Source organism: Artemia sp. Qi Xiang Cuo, chromosome 11 (genome assembly GCF_049724085.1).
Source record: "Artemia sp. Qi Xiang Cuo chromosome 11, ASM4972408v1, whole genome shotgun sequence".
Lineage (NCBI taxonomy): Eukaryota > Metazoa > Arthropoda > Branchiopoda > Anostraca > Artemiidae > Artemia > Artemia sp. Qi Xiang Cuo.
In genome coordinates, this window is record NC_142804.1 from 1,971,513 (window position 1) to 1,987,031 (window position 15,519).

General features: G+C 34.0%; 1 protein-coding gene across 1 annotated transcript in view; it reads right to left on the reverse strand.

Annotated features, from left to right (window-relative positions):
- LOC148946521 (cysteine desulfurase-like) overlaps positions 1-15,519 on the reverse strand; it is a 44,510-nt gene that overhangs the window by 22,540 nt on the left and 6,451 nt on the right. Inside the window, exons 2-5 of the mRNA XM_089097407.1 lie at positions 11,328-11,395; positions 9,777-9,893; positions 7,396-7,533; positions 3,309-3,501 (exon numbers count right to left, since the gene is read on the reverse strand). Coding sequence (XP_088953533.1) covers positions 3,309-3,501; positions 7,396-7,533; positions 9,777-9,893; positions 11,328-11,395 — 516 coding nt within the window. The remainder of the gene's footprint in view (positions 1-3,308; positions 3,502-7,395; positions 7,534-9,776; positions 9,894-11,327; positions 11,396-15,519) is intronic.

Sequence of the window (15,519 nt, forward strand, 5' to 3'; positions counted from 1 at the left end):
TTCATCCTGTATGCCGTCACGAAGGTTTACAATTTCTGGCTGCATCAAGTTAAACGACTCAGACAAATCTCCGGCTAAACCTTCTGAGTCCTCTGTACACAGCCTTATTGCTCTCTGAACATTTTTTCTGCCATCTCTCAGTGCTTCTTCATATTTCTCCGCGTAGGCCCATATATTCTCTGACGTTACTATCTTAATTTCGTCAGTTCCGTAACAGCAAACTTCATAATTACTTCCATCACCTTTGACAGGTATCACCCGCGTAATTTTGCAAGGCCACAGATTGTAATATTTAAATTGAGCAAACGCCCGGTTTCCCACTTGCATAGCTTCGGCAAATGACAAAATGAAAAAAAGCAAAATCTCTCAATACGTCCGCACACCTTCTGTGTATGAATGCCTAGCAGCAACTGATGACAGTGGGCGGGATCAAAAAAAGGTAGAGCTGAAAACAGCCAATGGAAAATTTACCAAGTATCCAAGTTAAAATATCCAAAAAAGTATGATATAATTCTGTTGTGTTAACTAGTCAATGACTGAATCTATACTGATTATATAATATTATATAATAATTATATAATAATTTACTATACTATACTGATTATATAATAATTTAGGTAATTATCTGCGATAGAGGAAAGGAGTGAGAATTTATAATGTTCAGGTTTTTAATTTATTAAAATAAAAATAAAAAAAGACACTACACATTCTTGTTCAAAACGTACTGGTTAAAACAGAAGTTTTCAAAAGGTCAATCCGGTCGCCTTTTAAGCTTTTTTTGAAAGATTAAATTTTTTCGTGTTTTGACATAAATGGGATGACTGACGCTAAAACTTAAGGAATTGAAATTGCCGAAACTGAGACCATTCCCTCTTTACTAAAAGAAACTAAGGTGTGTTTATGAACTATATAAATTTCCAAACATGTACTCTTTTTATCGCAAAATATCAAGAATGATTGGCTAAGTTTAAAATTTAACAAATTTAAACTTTTCCCTTTTCATCAGAAATGCTATTAGAAAAAGCTACGCTCCCCCCCCCTTACATCTTCATCCCCCTTACATCTTCATGAATTGGCATCCTTGCCATGAGCTTTTGATGATAATAATATTTTCTTTGTTTTCTTTTCTTTTTTTTTTATTCTTTGTATTCTGGAAGAAGAACATGGTTATGTTGTTTCAGCCAACCATTGTGCAAACTTTAAATGTAAGTAATCTAATTTCAATTTAAAATACAAATAAAACTTAAAATTAAATAAATAAAACTAAACTTAAAATTGAAATATAAAAATAAGTTAACTATTATTATATTTTTTTTTTTTATTGAGAACGGGAGAAGTGATGCAATTATCATTTGTTTTTTTAAGAACCGGAAAAAACTATAAGATTTTTTTTATAATTTAAATTTTCAAAATTTTTATAGAATTAAATTAAAAACCAAACTTAAGTTACTATATAAAAATGATAAAGAATTTGAAAAAGTGTTTTGGGGCATCACCAAACCTAAATTATTATAAAGAATCTCCTGTATTGCACAAACGTGAGAAAGTAAAGCATTTACAACTTTTTATTTTCATTTATGCACTTGAAAAACTAAAAACTTTTCTATAGTTCTTGTTTTGAAATTTTTAAAGAGGTAAAGTTTAAATTGGAATTTTTTGAATTGCAAAAACGTGGGAAAGTACAGCGACTATTATTTTGTTTCGTTTTAAGTACTGGAAAAACTATCAAAGTTTCATACAATTTTTGTTTCCAAATTTCTAAAGAGCTAGATTTTGTCTAGAATTTGTGGATTGTTCTCCTCTTTGAGAATATGATTAGAACCACATAATTAGAACCACAAAGAAAAGGTCTCCTTGCTAAGGAAAGACACCTAAGAATAGACGAGTCATGTTTTTTCCTCGATGTGTAGTAGTAAGAAAGAATAGTTCGGGTTATTTCACTTTGGCCAAACGTTAGATACAACCAACGTTTTAAATGACGTGACTATAAACGACAAATTCAGAATATAAATGAAAAACGTTAGATACAACCAACGATTAAATGGCGTGATTATAAACGACAAGTTCAAAATACAAATGAAAAACGCTAGATACAACCAGTGTGCTAAATAACGTGATTATTAACGAGAAACTCAGAATATAAATAAAACAAGAATCGCAGTAGGGTGGAGGGACATAAAAAAAGAAACACGGCTTTTTTCGCGTAATGAGTTTCTAGACGATCATACTTAAAACCTAATTTTTTCTTTTACCAAAAGGTAAACGATCCCTTTCCAGACACAACTTTCTTTATAGAGAAACAAAGATAATGAAAATGGTGTATAGCCTTACGTTATCTATGGCAATTCAGGCTTTAAGATGTGAATTTCAAGCAATGATTGCGTAGCTGGGTGCTACGCAATCCTCAGGCTTGTTAAATTTTAGATTTTTTTTTTTCAAATTTGACTTTTTTTTCATTATGTTGAAGTATCAGGTTGGCCTTCAATAATATTTGAGAAACAAAGAGTTTGCTCGTATATATATATATAAAAAAAAAAAAAACTGTTTGTTTCTTTTTATTGGTTTAAAATTTCACACAAGAAACGGATCAGATATAAATTGATTTTTTCGTTCTTTTTACGGGAATAGAGTTCAGACAAGAACCAGCCAAATTTTGAAAAAGCAGGGTTTTTGGCATCTCTTTCTGGCACTCTTAAGGAATAATGTAGTTGGCTTAAGGAAGTTCGTCATAGACGTAAACCAATGATACTGAAGCATACTTTTCTCCACGTAATTATACAAATGTAATCTATTTTTTCTCTTAACTTTCCATAATATTTTAGACTAAAGCTGTTGAGGTAGGTCAACGAGACCTTCAGAGGTTTACAGGATTCGATATTCATTGAGCGTTCATGAGAGCTTCTCAAATTGTTCATATATATGTTGTTGTGAATCACGGCGTATTAATTATATATACAATATATATATTTTTTTTTTTTTTTCATTGTTTTTTAATTTTACATTTTATTTTTTAGATTTAAATTTAGTTCATAGATTAATTTTAGATTTTATCTTTCCTCTTTTAATTGTTTATGTCTAAAATAATTTTGATATTTCGCTCTCAAGACACCCAGTTTATACAGGCGAAATATCCGTCGTTTTGTCATCTTTTCTTTTCCTTCTACTGGCCGTCGAATCGTTTTTTTTTTTCTTGATATTTTTCTATCTTTGTCTTGTCATGGCTGACCATTTGGGCCTTAGATCTTTTATAATTTTTAAGTTAAAAGAAATTTTATCCAGAAAGCGATTGTCCGGACACCCTTGCTCACCAATCTCCTTGACAGGCTGTATAACACCAATTTCGTTATTAACAGTCATGATAGAGACAAGCGATGTATCCGGGCGAATAGCTGCAGCAAGCTCTTCCATATCAACAAGGCCAGAGGTCTGAACAGGCAAGTAAGTTACGTCGAAGCCTTCTGCTTCCAGAGCTCGGCAAGAATCCAGAACACATTTATGCTCCTAAAATAAATAAAGGAATTAACAACGATTACAGCGTTCTAAAAATCCTCTTTATGACAAAAGAATTTACGATTCCCCCCCCCCCCCAAAAAAAGAATCTGGCCAAAATCAGCACATTTATCCCCTAAACTGATTACGGTCTTACGCAGGATGCGAAGGGAGTTTCTAGACGCTTTCCAAAAATATAGAGAAATATATTTCGAAATATATTTTCCGAAAATATAGAGAATTTAGTGATTTTCCAATAGCTTCCTATATTATTCGTAAGATTCGTTTTCTTTCGCTGTTCAAATTTTTACAAAGGCCGTACAGAAAGGGTACCAGATCAGGTCTCTCTCTTTAGATGATAGAAAAAAAAAAAAAAAAAAAAAAAAAAAAAAATCCAAGAAAGAAGAGACATGGTCCAGACTAGCCAACTTTGAAACACAAAATCATGAAAGTTAGTCTAGAGCTGGGCAGGAAATCCGGCTTAGCTTTCTATCTGATATTCGCGACTAGAAGAAAGCTAAAAGTTACTGCACCAATATTCGTTACGAATACTGAGTTTAAACGTTTAAACGAGTTTATGACGTTTAAATGAGTTTAAACGTCAGACTATTGTTCCCATTGCTTTAAAAAAAACATAGATTTCACTATTTTCTTTAATTTGTAAGTAAACAGCTTCATAAAAAAAACAGTAATTTTGAAAATCTTGCCAAATCATAACTGACATCCAATACTAAAGCTAGTTTATTTGGATAAGTTGATTAAGAAAATTTAAGCATGGTCAGTTTTCAAATAACTTGCCTTTCACTAGAAATTTCAGATTATTTTCAGAAATCGGTTTTATAAGCCAACTATGCTTGAAGCATCTCTAAGATTACATGGCTAACTCAAGATTTTGCCTAGGGGACAAGAAGACATTAACTTTTCCTATGGGAAAAGAAGACGTAGAAAAACTTAGTTTCTCAGCTATTTAAAATATGTCTTTCATTTTTTACACCTACTTAAATAGATTTTTCTTTTAATCTAAACCTCGACGACCATTCTCCAGGGAAATTTGACCAGACCTGGACATATGTCAGCGTAACTTTTTTCTAATCAATAGCACATTTTTAATGTCTTCTTTAACCATAAAATCTGTTTGTTATATATAAATGTAAACTGATAAACATTAAAGATAACAAAGCATTAGGGAAGGGAGGATTCTTGCCAAAAAAAAGTTGCCAAAAAATGCAACTATCTCTAATTCAGAATCAGAACGGATGGAATGTGTAGTCGAACACGCATAACAATTATCAGGTAAAAATCCTTGCACTGTAAAATATTCGTGGAATCAGAAAACTTTAGGCCGCATCAGAAACAGTTAGGCCAAATCGAGAAAATTAGGGCCGTACATACTGCAGCCAGGAGCAACACTGAAAATGACCACATATACCAGTTTTAGTTTGAAGAAAATTTTGGCATAAAGCTAATACTAAGTTCATATAAACTGATGAAACTTTCTCCCATCTACTGACAAAGACTAAGGAAAAAAGGTATAGAGTACGAATTATAATGATGAAATATTTGAAATCAGAATAGGTTGTATCATAGAAACACGTGCATTTGCCACTGCAAAATTAGCTCTAACATTCTTCGATGGCTTAAACCATCCCCTAACATGCTTTTTCCTATACCTTAACAGATCAATACAAGAAACTCTTTTTTTCAATTTCCTTTTTTATTGAAGTTTTAGTTTTAGGGTTTCAATATTTAATCATTTACTCCTTATAGCTGATGGGCCCCACTTACGAACAACAACTATTACAAAAAAAGTCCTTATATCCTCGGGTAGCAATACTAAGCTTGACTTTGGATATTGCCAATAAATGGATTAGGTTAATTATAAATTAGTTTGTCACAGTTTTCAGCAAGAATAAGTAGTATTCGGGTAATTTTTGGGTATTAAGTATTTGGAAAACCGGTGACCTATATTTGAGGGCAACTAAAACGCATATGACGCCATTGTTTACGTAGAAGTGAGAATTGTCAAAATTCCCAGTCCATGCACTCTCCAATGGTGAATATTCTTGAATTTTACTAGGCTATAAGTGAAATTATCTCCATTTAAACTCAAATCATATTTTTACCACGCAATATCTGGTATTTTACCATAAACTGAGACAGCATTTAAGTCAAATAACTGTTCTTTTAGTCATTCTTTTTTTTTAAAATACTATTTATAAATAGTATTATATATATATTAAATATATATAATAATATATTATTATATATATTAAATATATAATTTAATATTATATATTAAATAAATTTATTTATGCATATTTATTTATAAAAATATGTCCAGGATCCTGGACAACAGCGCTTTACTTTTGGCAAACTACGATCACAGATCAAACTACACTCGCAGATTAGAGAACCAATATAACAGTTACAACAACAGCACCAATTTTGAATTACAAATTCTCTATTAATGAGAATTGAACCACGAGCCTTCTTAATACTAACCATGTGCCCATATGCTGAGCTATAGTCAAGGATACCCAGAGGAGCGAGGGAGAGGGTAACACTCAACTTTAATTTAGGAATATTTAATTCAATGCTGCGCTGGAAGGACATTTAGAGTTCACATAATAAAATTTAGTTTATTAATTGATCAACAAATATTAGATTTCAGCTATGTCTGGACAACATAATGTCAAAACTCCCATATAATTATGGACTTATCCTCTTGAACACTGAGCCCAAATGCCCACCCCCCAGCGTAAACACACATGTTCTCCTGCATTTGAAAATAAGTGATGCTACGGTATTTATCTGTCAAAACTTGACCCCCCTTAATACTGATTCTGGCAAAAAATACAAAATTCCACATTTTTGCAGATAGGAGCTTGAAACCACTATAGTAAGGTTCTCTGATACGCTGAATCTGATGGTATGATTTTCATTGATCCTATGACTTTTAGGGGGTTTCCCCCTTTTTTCGAAAATACATAAAATCCGATTCTTTTGATGTATCTATTTGTATCAAAACTTCGTTTTTTAGAATTTCGGTTACTATTGAGACGAGTCGCACCTACTATACAGTTCGTTACCACGAACTGTTTGAAACCTCAAAAAGTACCCCTTTCCCAGAAAAGTAGGAATACAATTAGCAAAAAATATCTATCCTTGCATTATCTTGTACTGATGCCCCCCTCGAAATCAACGAAACTATTGTTTAAATCTGTTAAGATATGACTTGTTACAGATTATATAATCTTCGAAGATAATTTCTTAAAGCACATTGGCCTGACATAACATGAAGAAAGAAAAACGAGCAAAAGTGGGGTTTTTAAAGGCCAAATGAAAATACTGAAAAAAAAAACACAACAAAGTGAATATTTCGAGGGGACAAAGGCCTCTCTTCTTCAGCGCGAAACGAAAAACTATGATCAATACGACTGCCGAAGAACAAACCAACAAATAAAACGCAGAAAGTCAATGTGAATGTGAAAAAAAACAATGAATTAAAAGATGAATAAAAATCAATAAAAGCCAAGAAATTTTAAGAATTAAAACTAAATTCTAATTTAATTAAAAATCAAATTAAAAAAAAATTGTTTCACGCAGAAGAAGAGAGGCGTTTGTCCCCTCGAAATATTCGCTTTGTTGTGTTTTTTTCAGTATTTTCATTTGGCCTTAAAAAACCCTATTTTTGCTCTAAAAATCTTCGATACTGAGCCCTATAAATGCATCCCCCCCCCCCTTTCCTTCCCAAAACTGGTAGTTATACAAACATCAAATTAGATCTTGACTTTGGCACCATTAAAACAATACTCTTTCAAAGAAGACAAAGTTATAACAAAATTTATTAGGCCTATGGTTATCAAACCATAGGCCGAATACCCATAAACCATAATGCAAACTCACCGTTTGTGTGGTTATGACGTGGTTTTTCTTGGATTTGTAGAACTTGGCAACTCCCTTAACCGCAATGTTGTTCGATTCGGTTGCACCAGATGTAAAAATAATTTCTTTCGGATCTGCGCCAATCAATGAAGCCACTTGCTAAAATGAAGTAGTATGTATGTATATCTGCTGTCTGCAGAATGTATGTATATTCTTAGTCTATAGTACGAGTATATGAAGATGAACATCTGCACATATATGACACTAAGATATTTGCATTCACTAGGTCAGCCCCTTGGTGGCCAATCCTGGGTTTTGAGAAGGGAGGGGGGCTAAAATTTTGATCTATTTTTCTCAAAAAATTTGAAAGTTTGGACTTTTTGTTGTATAAATGTAAAAGCAGCACAAAATTAAACTGCATCCATGCCCAGGGGGGGGGGGGGGGGGGTGGAAGATTAAAAAAAATAGTTTGTTTTTTCCTTTTTTTTAACTTCTTTTTTTAGAACGCAACAAGATGGATGTTGGTGAACACTTTGAAAAATTCTCCCAAAAGCATATGATTTTCCACTTACAAGGGTACTGGTGCTAGAGTATAAAAGAAAATTCAAACCTCATATAGCGTTTGGCCATTATGTCCCTTTTCTAGCCTATCCTAAACTGTTGTATACTTGTATTTTTAAGTTCTTGAAAAGGTAGAGGAAAACAAAGAAAGCCGAATTTTGTCCTCAGTAGGTCTACCAACTTTAAATCGACTGTCCTACAAAACAAGCAAAGATTTTCCCTAGCTATCCAATGCCTACTTCAAGCACACTACATTTTGCTTGAAATAGTCCTACTTCTTGAAAAAAATCCTTGTAATCACTTACAGAGAAATTTCACCTTTAGACTTGCAAAACGGCAGATTAATTATGCCGATTATCCATTTTCTTCTACCTTTTAATGAAGTCGCTAGATGCTACACTGTCAGTGGCGCTAGGAGTTTCTAATCTCTATATTCCCGCTGAATTTCCACACTTATAAAATTGAATCGCCGACGATCCAACACTTTTAAGTTATCCAAACTTCTTTGGCATTGCTAACTGACATTAGACTCAGACAGTGAACAAGTCTTGGCTGCGTCCGAAAGGCCAAACTTTATGAAATTTGGGTCAATCAGATTTAAGTTGCCACAGAATTTGAGACTTCCAAGACTGAGAACAGCCTCTGAGTACCACACAATGAGTATTAGTACTATTGAGACTTTATTGTCTCATTATTGAGAATACTATTGTCTCATTATTGAGAATAGTACTGTCTCATTATTGAGAATAATGAGACAGTACTATTAGTACTGTCTCTAATCTCTCCTCGCAACATAATTCTTCCTTCACTTCCAAATTGTCAAAACCCAGATTAAGCTCTTTGTATAGACTTAAGAAGTTAGAAGTTCCTGACATACACTGATGGGATCCGCTGCTATTCTTCAGGCCATGACAATCTAAATGACCTAACTAATATAAAAATTACAACATGGAACTGTTAGACGCGTCGCAACGTTCAATGTTGCAATTTGTTGCACGTCGCGATTTTGACAGCACCTTTTTCAATCAATCTATATTAAGTGACTAAGTCAACCTTTTTTTTAAACAATGTGCTTCTACAAAACGTCTTTAACCTTAAACAAGCAGAAATTTACTAAAACCAACATTAATGCCAGTTTAAAATTTATATATATATATATATATATATATATATATATATATATATATATATATATATATATATATATTGTAGTGACAGGTGGGCACATTAGAGATCATGGTCGTATACGCGCCAGAGCGTATTTTTCAGTCTCCCTCTCCGTCGACGCCAACGTGGCCGCCATTGCTGTACTTGGTTTGGGATTCTTGATTCCTCCTCCTGGAAGACGTGTCCAAACAAAAATCATCTTTTCTTCTTCACCACTTCAAAAATAAGCGACTGACAAGTTCTCTGGCGGATCTCAACGTTACATATGATATATAAATACTCAAAACAATTTATTGGGGGGATCAATAAAGGTTTCCCAGCAGTTGATTGTAACTTAATAAATCAGCCATAATTAAATGAAATAAATTGAAAAATGAAAAGATATTATTGAATAAAGCAAATTTTATATTTATATGTATAGACAAGAATAATCAAGATCTAAAAATAGGAGTGTCTAAAAGTTATCTTTCAAAGATTTAGTTACAAATATATTAGGCTGGAAATTTAAAAACCATACTTCCTTGCTGACAAATTATAAATAAAAACAAATCCTTAATAGCTCTTTCTACCCCAACTAAATCCGACTACAATGGAAATGCTATGGATAAAATAAACCTAAAATTTAAAGCGCTTAGGTTTGATAATGTTAACACATTTATGAATGAACTACAAACCTCTCTAGCATTTTCAACAGCCTTTTCACTTTCCCATCCATATGCATGTGTTCTTGAATGTGGATTTCCGTAGAAGCTGGTTAAATAGGGAAGCATGGAATCTAAGACTCTTGGGTCCTGCGGGAAAGAAAACCATAAATAAATGTAACACAAATATCAGGCCGTCGATTGGGGGCGGGCAATAGCCCTTCCCTAGATTTTGATCAAAACTCCCTTTGAGATTTTCATTCAAAAAACTTAAAAAATTCAGAAATTATCCCCCAAATTTCGAAAAATAGATTTAAAGAAGATGTTGTGTCTTCATTTAAAAGAGATGAGAAATCCTTTCCCCCTACCTGTTTGTGAATTTCCCCCCATTGCACTTCCTGGCTGAAGGGCCACGAAACGGAGATCAGCACCGCCGGTTTGGACCTTAAGGGTCTAGTGCCGCATCCTTTACCTTTTTTTTTTACCTGGTAAATATGAAAAGGACTTAAATATAAATAGCTAACTATTTTGAAGAGTAACTACCATTTTAGATAATTGTAATATTTGCTCACACATCTTGCAAATTTTGCTATTAGTAGCATGTCTTGAGTTGAGTAATTTCACCATTTTCTCAGGATTTTATCTCCAACCCTACAAGATATATACATTCTGCTGGGGGAACTTATTGTGTTATATGTCATGATTATTTATCAAGAATTTCCCCATTCCTTTATAGCATTCACTTTCATTAACTTACAACCAAAGCCGCATGCAGTGGCAGAGGGGGGAGGGGGGGGGGTACCGATCTCGACCCCTTCCCCCGAAAATTTTGCCCGACTTGTAAAAAGGTAACAAAATGGATACAAACAAATTTTTGATACTTTTTGTAAAGTTTTCAATACCCCCCCCCCCCCCCAAAAAAAACAACATGGATACACCCTTGCATACAAAACTTTGCAGAACAGACCATTACAAAAGTTTTTTCTAAAATACTTCTAATCTATAAAAAATAGAAAAAAAAGTAAAAATTGATCTCCCAGGTTTTCCAAAATTAAATTTTCAAAAAAATGAAGACCTTGGAATAACCATCTAAATAAGGGTATCCATTAGTGCATTTTTTCTGTGGTTTTTAATTACTCTGAACTGCAGTTGTGTCAAAGAAAAACGTTTTGCGAGAAAAACTTGCGAGTTTTACCTTTATATTCACCTCCCCCAACCCACAAAAAAAAACTATGCATGTGCCTACATTGTGTGCTGTACCTAATTCCTAAAGTGTATATCTTTATTCTTAAGATTTACCATTAGTCCTTATATATATTCTTTCATTCCTAAAGTACAGTTTCCATTCCTTAAAAACAGTTAAGCCTTTAAAGTTACAAGCTAAGTAGAACAAATAATACATAGTTAGAAATACACTCGGTTTCTAATTAAATTCCCTGTTATAGAACAATTTTATGCATCCACCACACCAGGCAGAATTGTCAGGATTAAAGAATGCTGTATCTAAAGTTTTGTTGAGTTTGGTTCTTCACAACACAAGAATATTATGTTTCTTCTTGTTTTCCAAAATAAAAAGAAACTAACCAATGGGGTTGTTGCCTGAGCATCCAGGTATAACGGCTTCAATTCAGGGTTCTCTAATGCTGATTCTTCTGCAAGACAAAAATATATTTTGCTTTATTAGATGAACAAGTATACCACATACATATAATAACCAACAAAGGCATTTTTACATGACAAAGCAGGAGAACAACACAATTAGCCTGATAACATTCTTGTATTATATTCTATAAGAAAAACTTAAAAATTTTTCAACTTAAAGTAAGCAGCAACATCAAAATCTTAAAACAAACGGAAATTATTATGTACACGAGGGCGGTTTCCCACTCCTCAATGCTTTGGTCTTCACGCTAAAGTTCTTTAGTATTTTTCAAAAAAGCTTCTCATTGTTCTAATTAGATGGCTCTTGTGTTTCAGAAGTTGTTCTTAAAGAATTGTTATAAAAAGTCAAACTTTAGCAAAAAGAGCAAGCTTTTGAGCAGGGGGCAACCCCCCTCATACAGGTAATAATTTCTGTTAATTTTAAGTTTTAATGTGGCCCCTTATTTTCAGTTGAAAAAACTTTGCTTATTTATTTAATTTCTGGTCATTTCTAAATAATGCTGGGAGACCTGGCTCCCTCCATGGAAAATTCCTTCCCCTACAGAAAATACCTCCATGGAAAGTTTTTCCCACGAAAAGTACCCCTCCCCACTCCAGAATAATTCCGTTTTAGCAGAAAAATTCCCCCTGGAAAATTTCTTGCTGACAATTCTGGGTGGAAAATTTTTGTTAGCACACTTTCATCTGAAAGACCAATTTCTAATCATTTTTAAAATCATGCTGAAAATCCCCTCCTCCGTGGAAAAGATTTCCCACAAATACCACCCCCACCCCCTAGTAAAAAGTTGCTGCTTCAGAAAATTTCCCCTGGACAATTATCGTGCAGAATACTCCCCCATGGACAATTTCTTCCATGTAAAGCCCTCCCCTTATGGGAAGATACTCTAGACAATTCCAGCCTGGTAAAAATTCCCTGGACAATTCCCCTTAACATCTCCAAATGTAAAATTGAGTCAGCAAAGACAAAGTAAGACAAATAAAAGGAATGTCATTCAGGAGTTCTGACAAATTCCTCCATTTTAGAATTTTTTCTGGAAAGTTTGCCCCTACAGAAACTTCCCTCCCAACAGAAAGTTCTCCCCATGGAAAAATCCAACCAGCAGAAAATTACCCCACCCCCGGACAAATGTCTGTTTACTTCCCTGTAACAAATATTATACATTAACAATGGGCAAACTTCAAGACCCATAGACCTTTTCCCCAGGACTGTCATGGGTCATGTTATCCTCAAAGGCATAGTTACTGGACCTTCCAACAATGGTGAACAAAATGGGTATCTAAAAATTTTGGTTGGCTAGTATTTGGTTGAGGACTAGTTACCCTCCAATCTGTTTGGTCATTTAAAATGGGCAATAGGAAATAGGGAAAACAACAAACAAAAAAATAAACATACATCTGTGATCTTTCTTTGGGCGAAAAATAAAAAATACCACATTCTTGCAGATGGCAGCTTGAAAATTCTAAAATAGAGTTTTCTGATATGCTGAATGTGATGGTGCAATTTTCATTAATATTCCTTGAATTTTAGGGGATGCTTCCCCCCTTTTCCGAAATCTGGCAAATTTTCTCAGGCCTGTACCTTTTGATGGATAACACTAAACTTGATGAATCTTTGATGAAAGTAAAGCGCCAATGACGCAGTAGGTTTTAGAATTTTACAGTGAGAGAAGGAGGTGATACCCAAACTCTTGCTTGTAGTGATTTTTGTTTGTTTCAAGCTTGATTTGCATATTCAATTTAGTTTTCAATCGTTTTGAGATTTATTAATTAATTTACATTATTATCTCCTGAATGTTTGTTTGCTTTTATTGTTTATTTAACTTCTGTTCGTTTTAAGTTTCATTCATACTTCAATAGGAAAATATTTTTTTTCGTTTTAAGCTTGATTTTCATATTCAATCTAAGCATTACTCGCTTTAAGATTTATTTATTCATTTATATTATTACTTGTTGTATATTTTTTTGCTATAATTGTTTATTTAATTTCTGTTCGTTTTGGTTTTCATTTATTCTTTAATAGCAGTTTCTGGTCGTTTTTAGTTTTAATTTTAAAAGGTAATTGTATCTCTTTATCATAAGTTTAAAAAGACCTTTAATTTTCTTTGAAAAACTTATTTTTCGTAAATTTTTTTTAAATAATTTTTGTTCGTTTTTGATTGCAAAAAATTTCAAGTTTATGACTTGAAATCAAAGTAACAATATCAAAGGGAAAAAAATGGCTTTGTGTCAACCTTGGACTTTTATTATCTGATGTTTGAACTATTTTTCACAAAATTGCTATCTCAAAATTTTATCAGATGGGTTTGGGGAAAAGGGGCGTGGGGGACTAGATTATGCTTTGGTCTGTTTTGACTCTTTAAAAGTGAACTAGAACTTTCTATTTTCAATCAAATGAGCCCTCTCTGAAGTTTATATGAGTATTCCTAATATAAGAGCCATATATGTCCCCTGAGTATAACTTACAACGTCTGTCCCTGGGCCCTAGGGGCTTGTGTCGACCCTGGAGTTTTAATATCTGACGATTGAACTATTTTTAACAAAATAATCACCTGAAATTTTTATCGGATGGGCTTGTCCATCCAATACCAGGGTGGGAAGGGTTAGTTGCCCACTGATCTTTTTTCACTCTGAGAAAATGAACTACAAGGTTTAATTTCCATTCAAACAAACCCTCTCTGAAGTTTATACAAGCATACCTTCCATAAGAACCATATATGCCCCCAGAGCAATACTTACAACGCCTGCCCCGGCCCTGGGGGGGGGGGCTGTTTCGACGCAGGAGGTTTTGTTATCTGGCCTTTGAACTATTTCTAACGAAATGACCATACATAAAGGAGTTTTTGTTATATGATCTTTGAACTATTTTTAACAAAATGGCTACCTCAAATTGGGGGGGGGGGGGCAGTTGCCCTCTAATCACTTTTGATTCTTAAAAAGGGCACTAGAACTCTCGATTTCTAATTGAATGAGCCCCCTTTGAAGTTAATACGACGACCCCCTTTATATGAAGTGCCTCTGGGAAAAGAGTAAATGGAATGTGGTGGAGGCTAGCTGCCCTCCGATCACTTTTGACTCTTAAAAAGTGAATTACAACTTTCAATTTCCAATCAAATGAGCCCTCTCTGAAGTTTATACAAGCATCCCTTTCATAAGAACTATATATGCCTCTAGAGCATTACTCATAATGCCTGCCTCCAGGTCCTGGCAGGTTCCGTTGACACAGGAATTTTTCTTATCTGACCTTTGAAGTATTTTTAATGAAATGGCTATTATAAAAATTTATCAGATCAGCTTGGGGAAAAAAGGGTGTGTGTGTGGGGGGGGGGGGGCTAGTTGCCCTTGCATATCTTTTGACTCTTAGAAATTAAACTAGAACTTTACATTTCCAATCAAATGAGCCCCCTCTGAAGTTTATACAAGCATCCCTTTCATAAGAACCATATACACCCCCAGAACAACACTTATAACGACTATCCCTGGGCTCTGGGGGGCGTTTTTGTTATCTAATTTTTAAACAATTTCCAAAAACACTGGCTATCCCAAAGTTTGTAGAGAACAGATTTGGGGAAAAAAGAGCATGGGGGGGATATTTTAACTCTCTTGAATCTTAAAAAGTGAATTAGAACTTTCAATTTCCAATCAAATGAGCCCTCTATGAAGTTCATAAAAGCATCCCTTTCATAAGAACCATACATGCCCTTAGGGCATAACTTAGAACGCCTTCTCCTGTGCCCTGGGGGGTTCTATTGACACCAGATTTTTTCTTATCCGATCTTTGAACTATTCTTAACAAAATGTCTATCTAAAAATTTTCATCAGATGAGTTTTGAAAAAGAAGGCGTGGGGGGGGGGGGGGGCTAACTGCCCTGGGATCTCTTTTTAAAATAAAAAAGTGAGCTCAAACTTTCAATATCCAACCAAATGAGCCCTCTCTGACGTTTATATGAGCATCCCTTTCATACAAACAATATATGCCCCAGGGCATAACTTAAAACGCCTGCCCCCGGGCCCTGGGGGGTTATGACGACACCTGAGTTTTTGTTATCTGACTTTTGAATAATCTTTAATTTAATTGTTATCTCAAAATTTTTATTGGATGCATTTGGGGAAAAAG